The sequence below is a fragment of the Tamandua tetradactyla genome, chromosome 2 (assembly GCF_023851605.1).
Source record: "Tamandua tetradactyla isolate mTamTet1 chromosome 2, mTamTet1.pri, whole genome shotgun sequence".
NCBI lineage: Eukaryota > Metazoa > Chordata > Mammalia > Pilosa > Myrmecophagidae > Tamandua > Tamandua tetradactyla.
Window position 1 is genome coordinate 155,566,806 of NC_135328.1, and position 24,729 is coordinate 155,591,534.

At 40.0% G+C, this 24,729-nt stretch overlaps 1 protein-coding gene across 3 annotated transcripts in view; it reads right to left on the reverse strand.

Annotated features, from left to right (window-relative positions):
- Positions 1-7,828: 7,828 nt before the first annotated feature.
- Positions 7,829-24,729, reverse strand: part of LOC143674104 (uncharacterized) — a 58,892-nt gene continuing 41,991 nt past the window's right edge. The window contains exons 1-5 of one of the 3 annotated variants that reach the window (XM_077149424.1): positions 24,081-24,186; positions 22,732-22,930; positions 12,992-13,087; positions 12,396-12,478; positions 7,829-11,961 (exon numbers count right to left, since the gene is read on the reverse strand). In XM_077149424.1, the coding sequence (XP_077005539.1) occupies positions 10,675-11,961; positions 12,396-12,478; positions 12,992-13,087; positions 22,732-22,903 (1,638 nt within the window). In that variant the 5' untranslated portion in view covers positions 22,904-22,930; positions 24,081-24,186 and the 3' untranslated portion in view covers positions 7,829-10,674. Of the gene's footprint in view, positions 11,962-12,395; positions 12,479-12,991; positions 13,088-22,731; positions 22,931-24,080; positions 24,208-24,729 lie in introns of those variants that run through there. The other 2 variants (XM_077149426.1, XM_077149425.1) reach the window with 2 other exon arrangements.

Sequence of the window (24,729 nt, forward strand, 5' to 3'; positions counted from 1 at the left end):
CTTTTTCTGAATTGATGCAAATGTTCTAAGAAATGATCATGATGATGAATATGAAACTATGTGATGATACTGTGAATTACTGATTATATATGTAGAACGGAATGAGCATATATTAAGAATGTTTGTTTTTCATTCTTGTAATTTTTTTTAATTAATAAAAAATTAAAAAAAAATTTAATTATTGAGTTTATTTTTCAGAGACTTGCAGCCTCCAGGTTTTTCCAATGTCAGAGAAGCTCTGAAAATCAGATACCAGACTCTTGAAGAACCAGTTTCATAGTATCATCCTTTGCCCTTAATGACACTACTTTTCAGCTCTAAAGCAGGTGAAAAATTGTCATCCAAATATCCCTCCTCATTTTTGGGTCTTGTCTCGCAAAACTCTTAACCAGCTTTAATTGCAGCACCGTCCAAACAATGATGAATCAGGCCGTTGCCAACATGCCACTCCTCTGGCAGAAACACAAGTCACCAGCCATTGTCTTGTGACAGCTCTGTGCTCCCCACCAGCCAGAAGTGGATACAGAAGACAGACTTTCAGCCTCCCAGGAAAACTAAAAGGAAAAGGCTGCAATGTTAGGCAGAATCCCTTCTCCCTTGAAGTAACCAAACCTTAGGAAGCATTCCAGGAAACTTCACTCACTCATAACTTCCAAGAGTCCCCTTGAGAAACCATACCTGCCCCAGTCCACAAGATAGTCGCATGAGTGTCCTTGCATCTCCCTCTGGAAGCTGCGCCCTGCCATAACTTTCCTACTGAAAAACACAAACTCTACAGCATCTATTTTCCATATATCTCATCACATGTGTACATGAACAAGAGGACTGGACCAAAACTTGCATCCTGGTTTACCTCTATACCCCCATGTCAACATAGTTCCCAATAACCAAAGCCCACCAATCCCTTTAGTGGGTTCTATTCAGTCTAGGGGGGCTCTTACCTTAATGCACCTCTTTGTTACCCTTGGTCTAACAGCCAGAGTAGGAACAGTCATTGGAGGATTAACGACATCCCTCACCCACTACCAAATCTTGTCCCAGGACCTCCAAGACAGCTTAAATGACTTGTTCAGAGGCAAGACTAAGTAGATTCTTGTGGCAGTCACCCTAAATCTCCCAACAGTGAGAAATGAGGCGTCTACTTATTCTTAGAGGAAGAATGCTGTTTTTAGGTCAACCAGTCTGGGCATGTCAGATGCAGGGGGGAAAAAAAAACAACCTACCAGATTGGCTTCAAAATTCCGACAACAAACTTCTGAGCGTTGGGATCAATGGTTGCAAAGATCCTCACGGTTTTTCTGGCTTATCCCGATCCCCACTTCACTAATAAGTCTTCTTCTCTTTCACAGCTTTTTTTTTTTTGGCATGGGCAAGCTCTGGGAATCAAATCCTGGTCTCCAGCATGGCAAGCAAGAATTCTGCCACTGAGCCACCATTGCCTGCCCCTTCTCTTAGTATTCACGGGCCCTACATCATGTGAGCTCTAGTGCATTTTACTCAGTCTATGGTCCACAATGTCACTTAAAGCTAAGTAGAAAACATTCTTCTGTTGTGAGAGGTTCAGTATCAGTCTCTCCCCCAAAGAAATTCCTCCCCTTACCTCGGTGGCATGGAGAAAGAAAATCAAAACACCTAGGTTGACCCGTAACAGCAGGAAGCAGCCAGAACCAATGATGTCACCCACTTTCCCTCCCTGGCCTAACCCAATGCCCCTTACCCAACACCCCTCACTACCCACTTTTCTTTTTTATATAAGACCAAAGGTTGGAATTTCAGAATGACAGGCCTGGGCCCTAAACAAGGGACAAAATAAGAGGCCATGACATGGAACATTTCATTTCTGCCCAACCCCACCTGGCCTGGAAACTCCCGAACTGACACCCAGGGGATGTTGAAAAAGGCTGTTTTGTTCACATCCCAATCTACACTTCCTCCCTCCCCCAGGACAATGGTTCAAGGTCCTTTCCTGTCCTGTACCCACCAAACCTCACAGCACTTATCGCCGCACCCAGTCCCTCAAATATAAGAGATCCTCCATTGTTCTCTCCAGACGGCTGAAGACCCCCGCCATGCTGTGTGTCTGAAAAAAGCCTGTTGCCTGCATCTACCAGCCTCCGTACCTCTTTTGATCCATTTATTCTCTCACACAAACCACAGCAGCACCCTACTTGGGTGCCTGGTACCAAAATTTGTTTTGGTTTTTAAAAGCTGCCAGAATACAATATACCAGAAATGCAACAGCTTCTTAAAAATGGAATTTATTGAGTTTCAAGTTTACAGTTCTAAGGCTGTGAAAATGTCTAAATTAAGGCAAGGCTATAAAAATGTCTGAACTAAGGCATCCAGATAAAGATACCTTGGTTTAAGAAGACATGATTTTCAGGATTTCACTCTCTGCTGGAAAGGCACATGGTGATGACTGCTAGCTTTTTCTCCAGGCTTCTTCAAAGGCTTCCTAGGGGGTGTTTTCTTTATGCATCTCCAAAGGTCTCTGCCTGTGTATGCTCTATTGATGCTATAGCTTTTTCCAAAATGGTTCCCTCTTTAAGGGAACCAGAAAGCAATCCCATCTTGAATGGGTGGAGCCACATGGCTATGGAAACCATCTAATCAAAAATTACCACCCACAATTGGGTAGGTCACATCTCTATGCTAACAATAAAATAATTCCACCCAGCAATACTGAATGAGGATTAAAGGACATGGACTTTCAGGGGGTACATAATAGCCTCAAACCAGCACAGTGGGTCACATCTCAATTGAAACAACCTAATCAAAAGGGCCCACCCACAATACATCTGAATCCACAGGAATGGATTAAAAGACATGTCCTTTTCTGAGGTACATAACAGCTTCAAACAAGCACACTCTACTATCTAGACTCCAAAAAGACATATTCTTTCCATATACAAAATACATTCAGTCCATCACAATATCACAAAGGCCTTAAATCATTTCAGTAACAACAATAAGTACAAGGTCTCATCAAAACCAGTTATAGGCATGGTCTGTCTGAAGGCAAAATTCTTCTCTGGCTGTGGCCCTGTGCAACAAAGAACAAGATATCTGTTTACAATATACAAAGAAGGAACAGTCATAGAGTTAATGTTCCTGTTTCCATAGGGAGAAATTGGAAAGAAAACAGGGTCAAAGGTCTAAATAGTTCCAAAAACCTGCAGGGCAAATCTCATTAGAACTTCACATCTGAAAGTCATCTATAGAATGATATTTCATCCTCTGGGCCTAAGAAAGTAGCAGTCCAAGGGCAACACTGTTTTCTCCAAACACTGGGGTAAGGGCTTCCACATTTTCAAACACTGGGGAGACAGTCATGTTCTCTGTTACACCCTCTTCAAACATCTGACTGGCAACTGGACTCTGTCATCTCTGGGGTACAAGCTCATCCCTTTGAACAGTAGGGTCATGGCCAGCCTCTCCCCAATCCCCTGAGGTGTGTTCCACCCTCTCTGAAGACTTGGGTGACAGCATTCTTCCTGAATGGTCGAGTCAAGGTTCCCTCAATTCTCCACGCATAATAATCCAGGGGTGGTAACATTCTTTCTGAACAATGGGGTGGAAGGTCCACCCTCTCAAACTCTGTGGCAAACTCACTCTTTCCATGGGTATGTGTAGGTCTGCTCTTTTGGCACGAGCTTTCTTGGCTACAGACAATAGCTTCCAAGGTTCTGTATTTGGAGTGCTTTTTCATTCAATGACTACAGACAACAGCTTCCAAGGTTCTGTATTTGGAGTTGTTTTTTTATTCAATCTATCCCTTTTCTGTCCCTTTTAGTCCAGACTGGCAATGGTTTCATTTATTCAGATCACACAACAAACGTGCCAGTTTTGCATGCAGCATATAAGAGTCCCAACTGCTATACAACAGGACTTCCCACAAATCCTTTATGAATAACTCCATCTCCCAACCTGACTTATAATGAAATTGTCGACTGGTTAAATCCTCACATAGAGCTCTATTCTCTGGGGTCTTACTTTCTGGGAACAGGATTTTCCCAAACCACCAATTTCTAGTTTCTTTGTACCAGAACTTCAGTTCTAAGTTATCCCTTTCCTTCCACATTTTACTACAACCTGTAAGGAGAAGCTAGGCTGCATTCTCCATGTTTAGCTTGCAAATTTCTTGAACTAGATATCCACGGTCATCACTTTCAAATTCTGCCTTCCATCCAACACCAGACTCAAATTTGCCAAATCCTATGTCACTTTAAAACAATGTTAATCTTTCTCCCAGTAGCCAATGATACATTTGTCATTTCTAAGTCCTCATTAGAGGTACCTTTAGCTTCCGTATTTCTACCAACAATCTCTTCAAGGCAACCTAGGCCTTTTCTATCAAGAATCTTACAATTCTTCCAGAACCTTCCCCTTACACACTTAAAAAGCCATTCTAGCATATTTTATATTTGTAAACTAAGCAGCACCCTACTCTCCTGGTACCAAAATTTGTTTCCACTTGCTAAAGCTGCCAGATTGCAATATACCAGAAATGGGTTGGCTTTTACAAGTGGGATTTTTTAGTTTACAAATTCACAGATCGAAAGCCATGAAAATGCCCAAATTAAGGCATCATCAGGACTCCTTCTCTGAAGAGCTGTTGACATCTGGAACACCTCTGGCAATCGTAAAGTATGTAGTTGGCATCTGCTCTTCCTTCTCTCCCATGTTTCATTGCTTTCAGGTCCTGGCATCAGTTGCTCTTTTGGATTCTATGGGTCTTTGCTTGCTTGCTTCATGGCCTTTCTCTTTCACCTCTCTCTCTGGGTTTATCTCCATCTGAACTCTCAGCTTTAAAGGAGTCTAGGAAAGGTTTAAGACCCACCTTAAACTGGATGGGTCACATCTCAATTGCAACAACCTAATCAAAAGGATCCACCCACAACTGGTCTCCACCCACAGGACTACATTAAAAGAACATGTCTTACTGAGGTGCACAACAGCTTCAAACCAGGCATCTTGTATCCAAATATTACTCACTTTAAAAAGAAAAACTACAGGTGCTGGCATAGTCTTACCAGATCCACCCGAGAATCATCCCTAGGCCATTTATAGGATGGAGAGAAGCAGAAGATCCAAACTCTCATAGCACTCTTAAATACAGGTGGCCAAGTGACAGTAACCCTGGGGCCCAACAGTGGCAAAGGAAAACTGGTGGGTTTGGCGGCTCTGGACTAAACATGGTGACCCATGGAAGACAAACTTGTATGGGATGGGAATATACTGGTTGTTTATGTTGTCAGGGATGATGGCTCCCACTGGTTAGTACACTACAGGTTTTGATATCCTGGTTGCTTGCAGCATGGAACACCACCATTGCTTGAGGGGTACACATCCTCAAAACAAAGAATACCAACTTCCGGAGAAGATGGCAGCTTAGTAAGACGCGCGGGTCTTAGTTCCTCCTCCAGAAAAGCAACTAAAGAAACAGAAACAATACGAAACAGCTCCCGGAGTCACGACAGAGACCAAAAAGACAGCGTACCCCATTCTGGAACAGCTGAACGGGCAGGGAGAATCTGCTGCTGTGAGATACCCAAGGGGCGCGCGGTTTCCCGGCCGGGGCGGCTGGCGACTGGGGACCCCTCCACGCACGTGGCTCCCCGGTCTGACTGGGAACATTGGATAGCGGGGCCCTCCCGTCACGCTTGGCGTTTCGGGCCAGCTGGGCAATTGGGACCGGCACTCTCCCAAGCCGCGGCGGCCAGCGACCCCCACCTCCACGCGCAGTTTCCCGGGCCGACTCCCGTGCAGACAGACGAGCGCCACGAGCGCCACCTACTGGGCAGGAAAAGAAAAACAGAGCCCAGAGATTTCACAGAAAAAGCTTTCAACCAGCTGGGTCCCACACCCAGGGAAATCTGATCAAATGCCCAGACACCAGCAGAAAATAATGGATGACGCTCGGAAAATTGAAGATATGGCCCAGTCAAAGGAACAAACCAATAGTTCAAATGAGATACAGGAGCTGAGACAACTAATGCTGAATATACGAACAGAAATGGAAAAATTCTTCAAAAACCAAATCAATAAATTGAGGGAGGACATGAAGAAGACATGGGCTGAACAAAAAGAAGAAATAGAAAATCTGAAAAAACAAATCACAGAACTTATGGGAGTGAAGGACAAAGAAGAAAAAATGGAAAAAACAATGGATACCTACAATGGTAGATCTAAAGAGACAGAAGCTACAATTAGTGAACTGGAGGATGGAACATCTGAATCCCAAAAAGAAACAGAAACTATAGGGAAAAGAATGGAAAAACTTGAGCAGGGGATCAGGGAACTGAATGACAATATGAAGCGCACAAATATACGTGTTGTGGGTGTCCCAGAAGGAGAAGAGAAGGGAAAAGGAGGAGAAAAACTAATGGAAGAAATTATCACTGAAAATTTCCCAACTCTTATGAAAGACCTAAATTTGCAGATCCAAGAAGTGCAGCGCACCCCAAAGAGAATAGACCCAAATAGGCGTTCTCCAAGACACTTACTAGTTAGAATGTCAGAGGTCAAAGAGAAAGAGAGGATCTTGAAAGCAGCAAGAGAAAAACAATCTGTCACATACAAGGGAAACCCAATAAGACTATGTGTAGATTTCTCAGCAGAAACCATGGAAGCTAGAAGACAGTGGGATGATATATTTAAATTACTAAAAGAGAAAAACTGCCAACCAAGACTCCTATATCCAGCAAAATTGTCCTTCAAAAATGAAGGAGAAATTAAAACATTTATAGACAAAAAGTCACTGAGAGAATTTGTGACCAAGAGACCAGCTCTGCAAGAAATACTAAAGGGAGCACTAGAGTCAGATACGAAAAGACAGAAGAGAGAGGTATGGAGTAAAGTGTAGAAAGAAGGAAAATCAGATATGATATATATAATACAAAAGCCAAAATGGTAGAGGAAAATATTATCCAAACAGTAATAATACTGAAAGTTAATGGACTGAATTTCCCAATCAAAAGACATAGAATGGCAGAATGGATTACGACCCAGCAATACCACTGCTAGGTATCTACTCAAAGGACTTAAGGGCAAAGACACAGACGGACATTTGCACACCAGTGTTTATAGCAGCATTATCTACAATTGCAAAGAGATGGAAACAGCCAAAATGTTCATCAACAGACGAGTGGCTAAACAAACTGTGGCGTATACCTACGATGGAATATTATGCAGCTTTAAGACAGACTAAACTTATGAAGCATGTAATAACATGGATGGACCTAGAGAACATTATGCTGAGTGAGTCTAGCCCAAAACTAAAGGACAAATACTGTAAGGTCCCACTGATGTGAACCGACATTCGAGAATCAGCTTGGAATATATCATTGGTAACAGAGACCAGCAGGAGTTAGAAACAGGGTAAGATAATGGGCAATTGGAGCTGAAGGGATACAGACTGTGCAACAGGACTAGATACAAAAACTCAAAAATGGACAGCACAATAATACCTAAGTGTAATGTAACTAGGTTGGAACACTGAATGAAGCTGCACCTGAAATATGTTTTGTTTGTTTGTGTGTTTGTATCTTTTGTTTTTTTTTCTTTTTCCTTTATATATATATATATATAATTAGTATTATTATTTTAATTCTCTTCTCTATATTAACATTCTATATCTTTTTCTGCTGTTTTGCTAGTTCTTTTCCTAAATCGATGCAAATGTACTAAGAAATGATGATCATACATCTATGTGATGATACTAAGAATTACTGAGTGCATGTGTGGAATGGAATGATTTCTAAATGTTGTGTTAATTTCTTTTCTTTTTTTTGAATAAAAAAAAAAAAAAAAAAAAAAAACAAAGAATACAAGCCATATCCATGGATTATGTCCTCTCCCTTTTGTCACATGAATTACCCAAGCCTTGTTAGGTTGTGTTATTGAAGAAAACCAGTATTACCAATCAGGTGGGGAAAAGACTATCCTATTGAATCAAGATGTACTGCACATAGGAGCATTAAGAGCCATCTTCTCACCAGTGAATAGCCAAGTGTGGCCCACTTACAAAGACATCAAGACTAGAGGTTAACAGATAACTGGAAAATAAAATGCCAAGGTGCTGGTCTTGGCCCTTCTTTATTTGTACCATATTGTACAGTGACTTGCAAATTAATGTTTAGAGTGTAAGATGCTCCTCCATGTGTGCAGAAGGCCTATAGCAACAGCTTGCTATCAACCCATCACCATTAACACCCTTAATGGCTGCAAAGGCCATTCGAAGCAGCAATAACCATACATCCAAGTGTCATAATCGTCTACTGGATCCACTACAAACCAGGTCACAGAAGCACAACTTAGGTGCAAAATGGGCTAAATCATGAGAATGAACTCTAGAAGAATAGAGGCCAAAAGCAAAGCAATCATGCAATACCTGACAATGCGCTCAGGACACACAGCATAGTATGCTTAGCCCTATCAGCTGAGGATTAGGCCCTGCATGAGAGTGGCAATTCAATCACACTACACTGCTTAATCCCTTGTCATGGGCTCCTACGGTGTCTCACCACTTTACACACAAATTCTAGATACTGGACAGTAATTCACATGCAGTATGTGGATTGTAAGGTCACCACTGCAGGTTTGGAGAAACGTCGAGACTGGTAAATATAGACTACAATGAGAACAATATATCTCATTCACAGTTCAAAGGATCCAGCAATGGTGCTCCCACTGTATAGTATTAACCTTTCTACTTCCTATGACCTCCAAGCAAATGAGGCAACAGAACAATGGAGTGGATGACTTACACAACAACAATACACAAAGGCCACAAGGAAGAACTTACTTGGTGGTACCACTGTGCAATTAAAGCTATCTGGACATTGGACACTGCATTCCAATGAAAGTGAGATATGACAATGGGTCACAAGAAAAGAAGAGGATGCAGCTCAGTGCTACTTCTTTGAAAGGCAACTAATGTTTTATCATTGGTTCTTGGTGGAAATAAAGTATTATCAAGCATTCTCAGGTCCTCCTTAGGCTAGAAATCTACATAATATCCTGGATCCTGTGTAATTAGAATGCAAAACTGGGTCCCCAAGAAATGATATGGTTGCGTGAGGGGCTGACAGAAATACTCAGCAACAATGATCCTGTTGCAATACCAGAAGAATGTCCTTCCCTCCATGCATGAAATACAGATGACTGTGCTAACAGATGTCCCACTAGATGCTCATAGCTGTCTCTCTAATCGATCAGCCAAGCTGAAGTCATCTGGGATCCATGGACTACAGCCAGTCTTCCTTGCCTCAAGCAGACTGTATAACCCCTGTCACCGGAAAAAGTGCCTTAAGGGCAGAACCATGAGGAGTCCTAAATATCATGGAACACTTGCACCTAAGTATGCCTATGTACTTCTATACTATTCGTGGGGATAGCCACACCAATGGCTTAGCTTTCTGGTCAGGTTACGTAGATGAAATGCGACAGGAAAATGAAACATTCCCCAGTGTGGTGTGGAAAACCAATACATATCACTGATGTTGATACATATGGCAAGAATCCTATTTCAATGAACATCTTTGTAATCAATGAAGGATACACAAACCTGCCTTTCACACTCAATGAGGCTTGATATCCTGGTGGAAGAGAGGTTGAGAATGATCGCTGCTAGGAAGATGAGGATAACAGACTTACACTCAATAACATGAATGAAATAACTGGCTTTCCCATGACTGTTTTGACTGCTAGTGGATCTATCACCAAGTGGATATGAAAATTATGACACCATGAAATTGTAAGTGCAGGAACAGAGCACCTCATCAAATTTCTAGCATATAGAAACTTAGCTATATAGTTTTTACTGTGGTGCCTGTTCTAAATTTACTAATTAACTCTAAAATTTTAGTAATGTAATAGTTTTGACCTACCCCAATCATCATCTACAAACAAGAACAGTTTTCTTTCCCTTTTACAAGTCTCCTTTTTCTTTTCAGTTTGACATACTATATTACTGAAGTATAACATAGATCTGTATGTAATGGAGCTGATAAGAAGACAACCTTTTCTGGTCTATATTTAGTGTTTTAATGCTGTGGAAGTCACTAATTTTATTGAAAGGGTAAATTACAAATTAAGGCACTGTGACACTGAGTACAGACCTAGAATTTATCATATAATTTCTGTGATTTGATTATCATTTAGAATAGTAGATAAGGAGTCTACATTTCCATTTGATTTATAATGTAGTACTCTGATATGATATGTTATCAGAGTACTTTGTGCTTTGATACATCTCTACCTTCATATAGAATCTCTTACGTGATTTTCCTTAGATTAACTGAAATAGTACAGATGACTAAAGGCACTACCATATTGATTACAAACATAGTTTATCCTCGGTATGTGAGTTCTCTGGTGTGTGTTAAAGTTAAATCTATAGCTGAAATCTCTTTAAGGTTCCAAGCATTTATACTGTGAGTTCTCTCATTCCGTCTAAGGTCAAAATATTAACTGAAGACTTTTCCATATTGATGACTTTCATAAGATTTCTCACAAGTTTGAATGACAGCATATTGTTTCAGTTTATAAAAACTAAGGTTTTCCCATAAACATGACAGTCTCTTGCTTCTGTCCATTGTGCTTTTTCTCATGTCCCTTGAATACAGATCTATGAGCAAAAGCTTCACCACACAGATGATATCCATAGGTTTTCTAGCCAGTGTGAGTTTTCTCATGTTGTCGAAGATATGAATATCGACTAAAAGCTTTTCCACATAGTTGACATTCATGAGGTTTCTCCCCTGTGTGAGTTCTCTCATGTCGTTTAAGGTTAGAGGGATGAACAAAGGCTTTCCCACATCGAGGGCATTCATAGTCTTTCTCTCCAGTGTGAATTCTCTCATGTTGTTTAAGATAAGCATATCGACTGAAGGTTTTTCCACACTGGCGACATTCAGGGGGTTTCTCTTCAGTGTGAATTCTCTCATGTCGTCTGAAGGCAGAGCAGCGAATGAAGGCTTTTCCACATACACTGCATTCATAGGATTTCTCTCCAGTGTGAGTTTTCTCATGTTTTCTAAGGGAAGAACATTGACTGAAGGCTTTCCCACATACACTGCATTCAAAGGGCTTCTCTCCAGTGTGAGTTCTCTCATGTTGTCTAAGATGAAAAACTCGACTAAAGACTTTCCCACACAGATGACATTTATGGGGTTTCTTTCTAATGTGAGATCTCTCATGTTGTCTAAGCTGAGAATATCGACTGAATGATTTTCCACATACATGACATTTGTAGGGTTTCTTTCCAATGTGAGATCTCTCATGTTGTTTAAGCCGAGAATATCGACTGAAGGCTTTCCCACATAGAGGACATTCATACGGTTTCTCTCCACTGTGAGATCTAACGTGTTGTCTAAGGTGAGCATATCGAATGAAGGCTTTCCCACATAGATGACACTCATAGGATTTCTCTCCAGTGTGAGTTCTCTCATGTTGTCGAAGATTACAAGATTGACTGAAGGCTTTCCCACATAGATGACATTCATAAGGTTTCTCTCCAGTGTGTGTTCTCTCATGCTTTATAAGATTGCAAGATTGACTGAAGGATTTTCCACATAGCTGACATTCATAGGGCTTTTCTCCAGTGTGAATTCTCTCATGCTGCCTAAGCTGAGAAATTTTAATGAAAGCTTTCCCACATAGAAGGCATCCATATGGTTTATCTCCAAAGTGAATTCCACTGTACTGACTGGGACCAGAACTTTTAGTAGAGGCTTCAGCCCTTTGATAACATTCATATGGTTTATTTCTACTGTGAATTTGTTTCTTTTCATTGCAAGTTGACTGGTCACTGAGGACTTTTCTACGTGGTTTGTGGCAACATGGCTTCTTTCTCATGCGAATTAATGCATGTTGAGTCACTGTGGATCTGTGAGTGGAATCTTCTTGCAAATAAGAGCATTTAAAGGAATTCTTTTGATTTTGAGTGTGAGATGTCTGCTGTGGGGAGTTAGATGAGAGACCGTAAAACATTTGTCGATACACATACATTTCTTCATTTCCCTACAAATGAATTCTACACTGATCCTGCAATGATATTCCCCATTATAGTTTCACATAGATATTATTCTAATTCATGCAGAGATTTTCTCTATAATTGCATCCCACTGCAGAGCTGTCTGGTCAATTTTGAAAATCATGTTTCAATATTTATGTATATGAACCATATTTACACAATTGTCTTTTTAGAAGAACTCACATTAGAATTTTTGTTCAGTTTAGTTGATCCTTAAATTCAAACTATCACAGTTTTACTGAATTAGCATTTAATTCCAAGATTGATTACAGCTAGATGATTGTATTAAATTCCTACTTTATTACACTTTGAAGTATCTACTTGGAAAACTAGGATTCATCATACCAACAAAGCTTACCAATGACGTGATGTTAGATGTGTCTTGCCTGCAGGCAGGTTGCAGGACTACCACTTCTTGTTTTTTAAAGGTGCGTTTCCTGCCTGTAATTATTAGAAAAGTAAAATAAAATTAAATAAATAGTTGGAGTAGCATTAGGGGAATGAAAATATTGGAAGGTCCCAAATGCATGCATTAAACATAGTCCTTTGGTGAAAAAAGAATATCAAATTAAGGAATATTCTAGGTAGAAGAAGATATTATAGGAAATTAACCATAAGAACAGATGGTCGGGATTCAAGTAGAAAAATAAAAAGAAGTTCAGATGTCAGGGAGGTAGAAAAGATGGAAAATCTTCCTAGGCTACGGCCAGGAAAGGCACATTAGATGGAACATTGAATTCCAATAGTGCATGAGTATCTCTTTTCCAAAGTAAAAGACAGCAGAATAGAGTATGATAAATATATATAACAATGACATATGAAGAAAAATTAGCCAATATCCTTGCCTACATTGAAGAAATCATAACTCATTTAAAGAAACACAGTATTCCCAAAGATCTAACCATTAACTGATGAGGATCCTACTCTACTGATGTACAGGTTCTGAGAGCTCACCTGGACTCTGATTTTGGAGAAATCCTATTCCATCTCTCCACACTTCCTCTCCTTGTGCCAACTGGGAAAGCACATCTGATTTGTAGACTTGACGTCCTATTCGTAGGAAGATACCGAGATTTTTAGTTAAGTCTAACAGTGTTTTTATAAAGTCCATGTCAACCTAAAAAAACAAAGATAAGCACTGAAGACCAGCAAGGGAAAAGTATTTTGAATAAAGAACACTGACAACACTTCACCAGCAACAGGGTAACTCTTGACCTTGTTTTCATTACAGTGGGTATCTTTGGTTGTTGTCATTCAGACACAGTTTTCAAGAGAAACTGCAGAATCCTCCATACTTTAAATGGGGACAAATTCTTTCAATAGTCAGTGATTATTATTATTTATTTATTTATTTTAATTTTTTTTTTTTTACATGGGCAGGTACCGGGAATTGAACCCGGGTCCTCTGGCATGGCAGGCAAGCATTCTTGCCTGCTGAGCCACTGTGGGCTGCCCAGTGATTATTATTTTTAAAAGTACAATAAAACTCCACAAAAACAACCTAAATTCTATATGGACAAGGATGTATATGGTCCTTATACTATTCTGTTCTGAAGTCTCAGCATAACCCTTAGAGCAGAATAATTGTTTCAAAATGTTTGGTCATTTATTTATCCATTCAAAAACTATTCACTGACTTCTAAGAACTGCCCTAAGTGTTGGAGACTGAGATTCAAGAAAGACATTAACTTAGGGTCAAGAAGACTAACTTCTATAAGGAAAAAGGACATGAGTAAAAAGTAAAGAAACCTATTTCCCTTAGGCAGCTATATGCATTATAAAATAAAAAAAACATAAATGTATCAATATAAAATATAAATGGAACTTCCAGGAAGATGGCAGAATACAATCGCTTAAGTTTAGACCTGCTTCATGGAAAGGATAGAGAAGGGACAGGAGGGTGACTAAGGTGGTGATTAGGGAACACAGCTGATGTGGGAGAGGCTTCTGCACCACAAGGGGCAGCCCTGGTTGAAGAGGCTGAGGAAATGAGAGGCAGAAAACTGGAGCCTGGCACTGAGGTGCAGAGCCCGCAGGAGTGCACAGATGGTAGGTAGGCTGAGACTAGGAATTAAGCCAGGCCGTGTTTCTTGGGCGCACTACACTCACCAGCGCAGCCCCATGACGGGCGACTCGCCCAACAGCCCCCACACCCAAACCCCGTCACATGCTCCCAGGCCCTGCACTCCAGGTTACCCAAACCCCCACCCCAAGTGCAGCCCAACCCACCTCTCCTGCACCCCTCCTGAGTACTACCATACCCTCCCTGTTTCCTGCAGGCTGTTACCAGCACATAAAGGCTATGGACACTACCACCATACAAAGGCTACCCTGTCCCCGGTTCAAAGTGTCGCGGAGCCTCACACCACACCCTGTGAGCATTAAGCATCTGCTTACAGCACTCCAAAGCCCACACATGTGCACAGGACACCAAATCACATTATTTAGCTATGGGAACCACACTTTACAGCAGTCCTAAAACTGCACATGTGCATGGCCCTAAGCCACACTTCCTAGCTCTAAGAAAGTGCCAACCTGTGTAGCTGGGTCACATCTGCCCGCAATCCATGAAGGCATAATGCCAAGGTGCTGCCACAGGTCTATGTATGCACATGAAGGGCCCGAACCTTAGACCAGTGCACATCAGGGTTATGACCCCCAAACCGGGGCACCTACATAGCTACATCCTCCCTAGCCAATGAACGGGCATCCATGTTCACAAGCATCAGCGTAACATTCCCAACCTGTGCCTATACCTGCCCTGAAACAAATTACCACACTGAGTGCCCCACGCCATGGCCTGCTCCCTGCTGTACAACCATCCTGGAAACACAAGCACTTAAACAACTGAATGAAATCAATGCCCAAAGTAAATCAATCAAGATATTTACATGCCATGAAGACAGCAGAAGATCACTCAGCATATCAAGATGCAGGCACATATAGCACTGCCTAATGACCAAATTAAAACAACAGAGGATACACAGACATTGGAACACCTAATCAAAGATGTTCATACAACTCTACTTAATAAAATAAGTAGGATAGCAAATGACATAAAGGAGATCAAGAAGAGAGTAGAAGAGCATAAAGTAGAATGTGAAAGAATAAACGGAAAAATAGTGGAAATCACGGAGATTAACGACTCTGTTGACCAAATATAAAACATACTAGAGGCACAAAACACCAGAAGAATAAGTGAAATAGAGGATAGGATAACTGACTCTGAAGACTCAAAACATTAAATGGCAAAAAAGATGGAAAAAATTGAATTGGAACTCAGGAAAATGACAGACAAAACAAAGTGGACAAATACAAGAATCAAAGAAGAAGAGGGGAGTATAAAGGGCTAGGAAGAGTAATTGATGATATAATGGGGGTAAACTTCCCAACCCTCATAAAGGACATAAATAAACAAGCCAAAGAAGCTCAACGAACTCCAAACAGAATTAATTCAAATAGGCATTCCCCAAGGCATTTATCTTTGTCAAATGCTGAAGAGAAGCAGAAAATCCTGCAAGCAGAAAGAGAAAAAGAAAAACAATCCACTACATAGAAGGGAAATTAAATAAGACTGAGTTCAGACTACTTAACTGGCACCCAGGAGGCGAAAAGGAAGTGGTATGATATATTCAAGGCATAATATATCCCTTCCTTTTCCCAAAAGGGAAAAGACTTTCAGCCAAGAATTCTGTACCCAGCCAAATTGTCCTTCAAAACTGAGGGAGAAATTAAACTTTTCACAGGCAATCAAGTCCTGAAAGAATTTGTCAACAAAAGACCAGCCCTATAAGAAATACTAAAAGAAGTTCTGCTGGTGGGGAAAAAAAAAAAAAAAAAAAACACAGAAGAGGGAGGTCTGGAGGAGGGCACAGAACTGAAGAGTGCCACTAAGGGTAATTTAAAAAATACAAAAAGAAAAAAGGAAAAAAGTATATAGATATGACAAATAAAATAAAAAGGATAAGATGGTGGAATCAAGAAGTGCCTTTTCAGTAATAACTCTGAATGTGAAAGGACTAAGCTTACCAATTAAAAGATTCAGATTGAGGCAGGCCACAGTGGCTCAGCAGATTTCTCACCTGCCATGAGGAAGACCCGGGTTTGTTTCCCAGTGCCTGCCCATGCAAAAAATAAAAAAAAATACAGAGTGGCAGAACAGATTAAGAAACATAATCCAGCTACATGCTGTTTACAAGAGACTCACCTTACACACTAGGAAACAAATAGATTGAAAGTAAAAGGATGGAAAAAGATTTTCCACACAAGCAGTAATCAAAACAAAGAAGGAGTAGCTACACGAATATAGGACAAAATAGACTTTAAATGTAAAGACATCATAAGAGACAAAGAAGGGCACTATAGACTAATTAAAGGGTCAATTCACCAAGAAACATAAATGTTTATGCTCCCAATCAAGGAGCGCCAAAGTACATGAGACAGACATTGACAAACCTGAGGGGAGCAATTTATGTTTCAACAATAATAGCAGGAGACTTCAATACACCACTCTCCTGTGTAGACAGAAGAACCAGACAGAAGATCAACAAAGAAACAGAGAAGTTAAACAACTTGATAAATGAATTAGACTTAATAGACATATATAGGTCATTGCACCCCAAAGCACAGGATAAACATTCTTCTCTAGTGCTCATGGAACATTCCCCAGGATACATCACATGCTGGAACACAAAACAGGCTGTTATAAATTTAGAAGCATTGAAATTATTCAAAGCACTTTCTCTGATCACAATGGAATGAAGCTGGTTCTCAACAACCACAAAAGAATGAGAATATTCACAAATGTATGGACATTGAATAACACACTCTTAAACAACCAATGAGTCAAAGAAGAAATTGCTAGAGAAATCAGTAGGTATCTGGACATGAATGAAAATGAGAATACAATTTATCAGAACTTATGGGATGCAGCAAAGGCTGTGCTGAGAGGGAACTTTATTGCCCTAAATGCCTATATTAAAAAACAAGAAAGAGCAAAAATTAAGGAGTTAACAGTATAGCTGGAGGGACTTGAGAAAGAATAGCAAACTAATCCCAAAGCAAATAGAAGAAGAGAAATAACAAATATCAAAGCAGAGATAAATGAATGGGAGAAGAAAAGAACAATAGAAAGAATCAATAAAACCAACAGTTGATTCTTTGAGAAAGTCAATAAAATTGATGGGCCACTAGCAGGACTGACAAAAAGAAAAAAAGAGAGAGAATGCAAATAAACAAAATCAGAAGTGAGAAGGGGTGCATTACCACAGACCCTGAAGAAATAAAAGAAATCATAAGAGGATACTACAAAGAACTATACACCAACAAACTACACAACTTAGATGAAATTCTAGCTAGAATAAAAGGCATCCAAATTGGCAAGTAAGAAGTAAAACTCTCATTATTTGCAGACGATATGAGACTACACTTAGAAGATCCTGAGAAATCTACAACAAAGATACTTGAGCTAATAAACTCAGCAACATGGTGGGATAAAAAAATCAATGTGCAAAAATCAGTAACATTTCTATACACAAGCAATGACCTAGCTAAGGAGGCAGTTAAGGACAAAACTCCATTCAAAATAGCAAGTAAAAGAGTCAACAAGTACTTAGGAGTGAACTTAACAAGGGACGAAAAGGACCTGTACACAGAAAACTACATAACACTGCTAAAAGAAATCAAAGGAGATCTAAATAGGTGGAAAGACATTCCTTGTTCATGGATAGGAAGGCTAAATATAGTTAAGATATCAATTCTCCCCAAATTGATCTACAGATTCAACTCTGTACGAATCAAAATTCCAACAACCTACTCTGAAGATTTGGAAAACCTAACTACTAAATTCATCTGGAAGGAAAAGAGACCCTGAATAGCTGAAAGCATCCCAAAAAAGAAGAACTAAGTGGAAAGATTAACACTCCCTGACTTTAAATCCTACTGTAAAGCCAGAGTGGTCAAAGCAGCAAAGTACTGGCACAAAGAAAGAAGCATTGACCAATGGAATCAAATTGAGAGTGCAGAAATAGGTCATCAAAATCTATGGTCAACTGATTTTTGACAAGCCCCCAAATCCTCTGAACTGGGACAAAATAGCCTTTTCAATAATTGGGCATGGAAGAACTGGATATCAATAGTCAAAAGAATGAAAGAGGATTCCTATCTTACATACTAAACAAGAATTAACTCAAAGTGGATCAAACACCTAAATACAAGAACTGGCATCATAAAGCTTCTAGAAGAAAATGTATGGAAAGATCTTCAGTATCTAGTGATAGGAGATAGCTTTCTAAACTTTATACTCAAAGCACAAGCAACAAAAAATAAAAAAAGGCAAACTCCTCAAAATCAAATGCTCCTGGCACCTCAAAAGACTCAGTCGAAAAGGTGAAGAGATAGCCAACTCAATGGGAGAAGATATTTGGAAATCATATACCAGACGAAGATTTGATTTCTGATTTATACAAAGAAATCATACAACTCAACAACAAAAGAATGAACAACCCAATAGATGTGAGTGAATACGCACTTTTCTGAAGAACAAATACAGATGGTTCAAAAGCACATGAAGAAGCTCATCTTCACTGGCTATAAATGGCAACGCACATTAAGACTACAATGAAATACCACCTCCCACCTATAAGAATGGCTGCTATTAAACAAACAGGAAACTATAAATGTTGGAGAGGATATGGGAAACTGGGACACTTATGCACTACTAGTGGGAATGTATAAGGAAGACTGTTTGGCAGTTCCTCAGGATACTAAATATCAAGCTGCCCTGTGACCCAGCAATAGCACGTCTTGGTAAATATTCAGAAGAGCCAAAATCAATGACACAAGCAGACGTGCACATGACAAGATGGATGAGGCTTGAGAGAAGTTAGAAAAACACAAAAGGATAGATATTCTATGATTCCACTTTTATGACCAGCATAAAGGTGTAACCAGAGCCTTATAATACAGAATATAGGGGACTCAGAAATACAAAGAAGCTAGAGATGGGTGAACCATTAGCTAATGAGGTTGAACTCCAATGTAACGGAATATATAGGAGCAAAGGTGGTTCTCCAGTGGGTCCAGAAGCAATATTACCATATTGAAGATGAACAAGGATGAAAGGGGTTGTATACACCTATGGGCTCCACTGATTAACACTAGAAACATGAATTAGTTCTCACAATTACTTCAAAAATATGATTCTTGTATAGTGTTAACTCCAGGGTACAGGGAGAAAACTGCCATTGCATGCTATGAGTTATGTTCAAAAGGGAACTATCAGCACCACCACAGCAACCACAGAGGTAAACAATGGTGGGACAGACAAGAGTTAACAGAAGGCTTAGATTTCCTATTTGGCAAGAGTGTGTTTATTAGTTTTCTTTCTCTTGGGAAAAATGAAAGTATCTAAAATTGAGAATATTGATGGACTGTGCACTTTGGGCCCTCTACATGATGTCCAATGAATGCAGGTGGCTGATGGATGCACTGACAGAGAAGTAGATTGCCGAATGATGGTGTATTCTTATGAAAGAAGGTTGTACTGCTACAAAAAGGAACAAAGTCATGAGGCATGCATCGATGTGAATGAACATGTAGGACATTTGGTGAGACAAAATAAGTCAGAAACAAAGGAACAAGAAAAGTATGGTCAGTTTTAGAAAATGCTTATAAGAAAACAGGGGACTGGATTGTAAGCTTTTAGAGGAGATGCACTAAGTCTGGAGTGGTGATTATTATTTCTGGAGTTTGAGAGGCTGTTTATATATTTAGCCTGATATGTAGAGAGAAAAAATAAGCTGAACAGTTGGGGTTAAAGTAATTCAGAACATAGGAGTAAGGAAGATAGAGTCTATATTGTAGAACCACACTACTCTTTGAGACCAATAGAAAAAAGGTTTATTTTGTGAGGAACTGAAATTTTTTGCAGTGTACAATCTAATTCAACCTATCTGCATAGCTCACTTGGACAACTGAGACTCAGGGAGTACAGAGTAAGAAAGAGGTCCTTTAATCCTGTATAGATTACTGTAATGCCTGGAAATATCCTAGAGTGTATTAAGCAGATAATTAAAAAGTATTGGCAAAGCCCTCTGAGGAATGGGAGAAAAATGAAACTACTAAATCTTACCTTCAGGGAATCCCCTGATACAGTGTCAGACTTTAGGGACACCCAAATCAATAGGCCACGTCCTCGATCATGAGGCTTACTCTTGTGAAGCTTATGTAGGTAGTGGAGAAGCTTAGACTACCTATAGGCATGCGTAAGAGTTACTTCGGGAGGACCTCTTTTGTTACTCAGATGTGACCTCAGTCTCTCGAAGCCCAACTCTGCAAGTTAAATCATTGCCCTCCCCCCTACATGGGACATGACTTCCAGGGGTGAAAGTCTCCCTGGCAACGTGGGAGATGACTAACAGGGATGAATCCAGAGCTGGCACCATAGGATAAAAAATTCCATCCTGATCAAAAGGGGGAAAGAAATGTAATTAATAAAGGTTCAGTGGCAGAGAGAGTGACATTTTGGTACCCTGGAATTAATGTCACTTCTGAACCAGTGTCTAATAATCCCTGAAATATCTATCATTTCCTTTCCCCCAACACACAGCTACCCTGGTAAAGGCTGTCAGTCTCCTTAGGAAGGCTTGGAGAAATATTAACAGTATAAATCTGTGGCAGGGTAACAGGTCCCCCAAAGGGACCTGGCCTCCCCTTCATTCAAGAGGCTCTGGGTCTGTAAACTGTCTCTCAAGTCTGGAAATTAAGGGGCTGTGACTCTGTGGTTTGGTAATTCAGGTGAGACCTCTGTTCACTTGACCTAGAACTCTTTTGTTTCTACAGCTTGAACAAGAATTTAGTAGACTGCCCTTCTATTGTATTTCTAGGTATCCCATGATTTACTAACCAATGCCACAAATCTCTGCCAGTCATAAAGTTTTGACTCCTGCTTTGAGTTTTTTGTCTATTATAATAGTCACATCTACCCTGTCTTTAGTGATTAAGTGCTACCACCTGGCTTCTGCCACCTTGGGATCCGGTCATCCCCATTATGTTTAAGGATTCCAGCTCAGTGACAGCAGTTCCTACAGTATTATCTATCCTACAGAGAAGGACAACTACAGAGCTCTTCAGGGATGATGGCGCTAGTGTCACAAATTTATTTCTCACTGTTCTGGTAAAAGGTGCATCCTCTGGACATTCCTGGGATGTAAGAGCAGGCTTTCCATGATAAATCCACTCTAACATTCCCATCTCTCTAAGCCTCTGGATCCCTCATCTACATTACACCACAGCAGTTCTGGCATCTTAACCTCAGGTAATGTTGGCCACCTTTTAATACATGTTTCAACCAACCATCCAAATAAACTGTTAATACCTTTTCTAACCCCTTGAGCTATAACACTGAATGCAAAATCTCTGCTTAGGGGGCCGATATCAATCAATTCAGCCTGATCCAGCCTTATATTCCTCCCACCATTATCCCACACCCTTAAAACCCATTGCCACACATAATTCCCCTGATTTCTGTCTATATAAATTGGAAAACTCACACAGTTCTTTTGGAGTATAACATACCTCATGTGTGATACTTTGTACCTCACCTTTAGGGTCCTGTTGGGACTTTAGTCTAGTTATAGGTCTGGAAGAAATGAAGGGTAGTGGGGGTGGGTCATGAAAAGAATTAGTAGTATCTTCCAAGCCATTTACTTCAGGGCATTCATTTGCCATTTCACCTGGTGAAACAAGATTAATCACTCTAGGGCTAATCTCTTCAGGAGGAGGTTGGGTGGCCAATTCCTCAAGGCAGGCTGGAGGTGGGGCAGCTATGTCCTTAGGGCAGACTATTACAGGGTTATCTAGAGAAGACTCAGCTTGATCTAGGGTTTTAACCTCACCACAGACATCATTATCAATCCATATGTCACCATCCCATTGTTCAGAGTCCCACTCCTCTTCAATCAATGCCCTCACTTTAACGGCAGACACCATGCAAGATTGAGATTTCAGTTTACGTTGTAAAGTCGCTACTCTAACAAGATTCTGACTCTGATTTTCAGAGCTCTAAAGTCTATGGCTACAGGAAATAAGATTTTTCTTCAGGATACTCATAGAAACTTCTACATCTGTCAGATGGCACTTAAGCTTCTCATCTGAAGCCTTAAGCCCATCCCTTTCACTCCTTAATGTAGCCAGAGTATCTAACAACAACCAGCCAAATATCTCTATACCTCCTATTTCCATAAAACTGTAAAGGTGTCAAAAACTATCTCCCAGAGCCTGGCTTCGTACAAGCGAAACATTAGGAGAATCGAATGGTGAAATTTTGACTATCTCTTTTGCCAACTCACTCCATGGATTGGAAATGTCATTATGGGAATCAGAGTCCTTAGTGCCTTTGAGTCCAGTCAGAGTAGAAAACCAATTGTAAACCAAGTGAAACATTAGGAGAATCGAATGGTGAAATTTTTACTATCTCTTTTGCCAACTCACTCCATGGATTGGAAATGTCATTATGGGAATCAGAGTCCTTAGTGCCTTTGAGTCCAGTCAGAGTAGAAAACCAATTGTAAAAACCCATTTTTAAGATTCTGTTTCTTAAGAGCCATTCTTGGTACCACTTGTATTAATTAGGGAATTCTCTAGAGAATCAACAGGAAATACTCATAAATATAAAATTTATAAATGTGTCTCACGTATCCATGGGAACGTAGAGTCCAAAATCCATAGGGCAGGCTGTGAAGCTGATGATTCCGATGGAGGGTCTGGACAAACTCCACAGGAGAGGCTTGCCAGCCGAAGCAGGAAGAGAACCTGTCTCTTCTGAATCCTCCTTAAAAGGCCTCCAGTGATCAGACTGAGCATCATTCATTGTGCAGAAGACACTCCCCTTGGCTGATTACAAATGGAATCAACTGTGGATGCAGCTGATGTGCTCATGATCTAATTCTATGAAATGTCCTCATTGCAACACACAGGCCGGCACTTGCCCCACCAGACAGGCACCACCACTTGGCCAAGTTGACACATGAACCTGACCATGACAACCCCCAACCAGGATAATTCCAGCCAATCCTAAAGAACATCTACAGCAATATATAAGATTCCACAATGGCTCCATGCATTAGAGTAACTTTCCAGAAACCTACAACCTCCAGAAGGGTCCCTGGTCTAGATAAGTCCTGAAACTGAGCTCAGCCTCCCCAGAACATCAGGCAGTTCCATCTCCCAAGCCCATATTTGTGACAGACCCTCCCAGTAAGAAATATCTGGAATGTCCGTAGCCCAAACACCCTAAAGAGAGTGATGGAAAGATCAAAAATGATGGTGGAGCTATACAGAAAAGACAGGATTTAATAAACGAATACGAATGCTGAACCATTAAACTGACATCTCTTTTAGTCTCCAGTATCTTAGAGCAGGTAGAAGTAAATACCCAAAATTGTGAAACTATAACCCATGTCAAACTCTGAAATATGTTCTACAACTAATTGTTGCGCTGTGCTTTGAAATTTATAGCTTTTTTGTATATGTTATTGTTCACAAAAAAAATAAGAAAAAAAAGGTCATTGTGATGCTAAAAAAATTTGTAAGCCCTTTAGCCTCCTATCTTATGGAGCAGCTAGAAGGAAAAATATGAGAGGATCATATGGAAGCCCAAAACAAACTCTGGGATCTGTCCTGTAACTACTTGTTGAAGAGTGCTTTCAAAACTATTGTTTTACTTCTTTGCTTTGCGTAGATGTTATATACCACACAAGAAAAAAAGTTAAAAACAAAAAAAAAGAAAAAATATAAATGGGTGGTTCAGTGGTAGAATGCTCACTTTACATGTGGGAGACCCAGGTTTGATTCTCGGATCATACCCCATCCCCATCCCTACAAAATATACAAAGATAAAAATAATATAAGAAGGTTATGCAACAATATGGAGAAACTGACTTAGATACTTGAATAATAAATAAAAGATTATATATAGTATACTGACAGACAGTAATTACATTACATAGGTGTGACAGAGTCAATGATAGATAAATTGACTCACCCACTGAGACCAGAAGTCTGATATTCTCCCGCATCACTTCTCTGAACAGCTTTCTCTGGGATGTGTCTAGCAGGACCCACTCTTCCTGGGTGAAGTCCACAGCCACATCGTTGAAGGTCATTAACTCCTAAATATCACAGAAATTTGGGGAAAAACAAGGCCATCATTACCAATGTCTTAGGTGCAACTGTCAAAATGACAGCACTGAGGAAGCTGAGACTGTGTATAAATGTATTTGGAGTTCCAGTAAGATCACTCTCAATGCTGATCAGCCATCTGCCTTTTGGATACACTCTGACTGTATTCAGACTGTATTCAGTAAAGGATATCACATGACATATTTTGTGATATACACTGGAAATTTCCCAATAGACTTGTAATAATGACTTCCTGATGGTGATTATAAGAATTGCTCTAGAGCATTCATAATTGAAACACTCCTTTCCAGGAATTTAAAGTAAATCTACATATTCATCATAAGGCAAGCAATAGCTGTGATACAACACTTTGAAAAATTGAGTTTCATTAGATCATTCCCATATATAGATGACCTTATTTTCTTTCATTTAAAAAGTTGTTAAACATTATGCATTTGGACAGATTCATTGAGTTAATGTGTTAAGTACTTTCTATTGAGATTCAATTCACT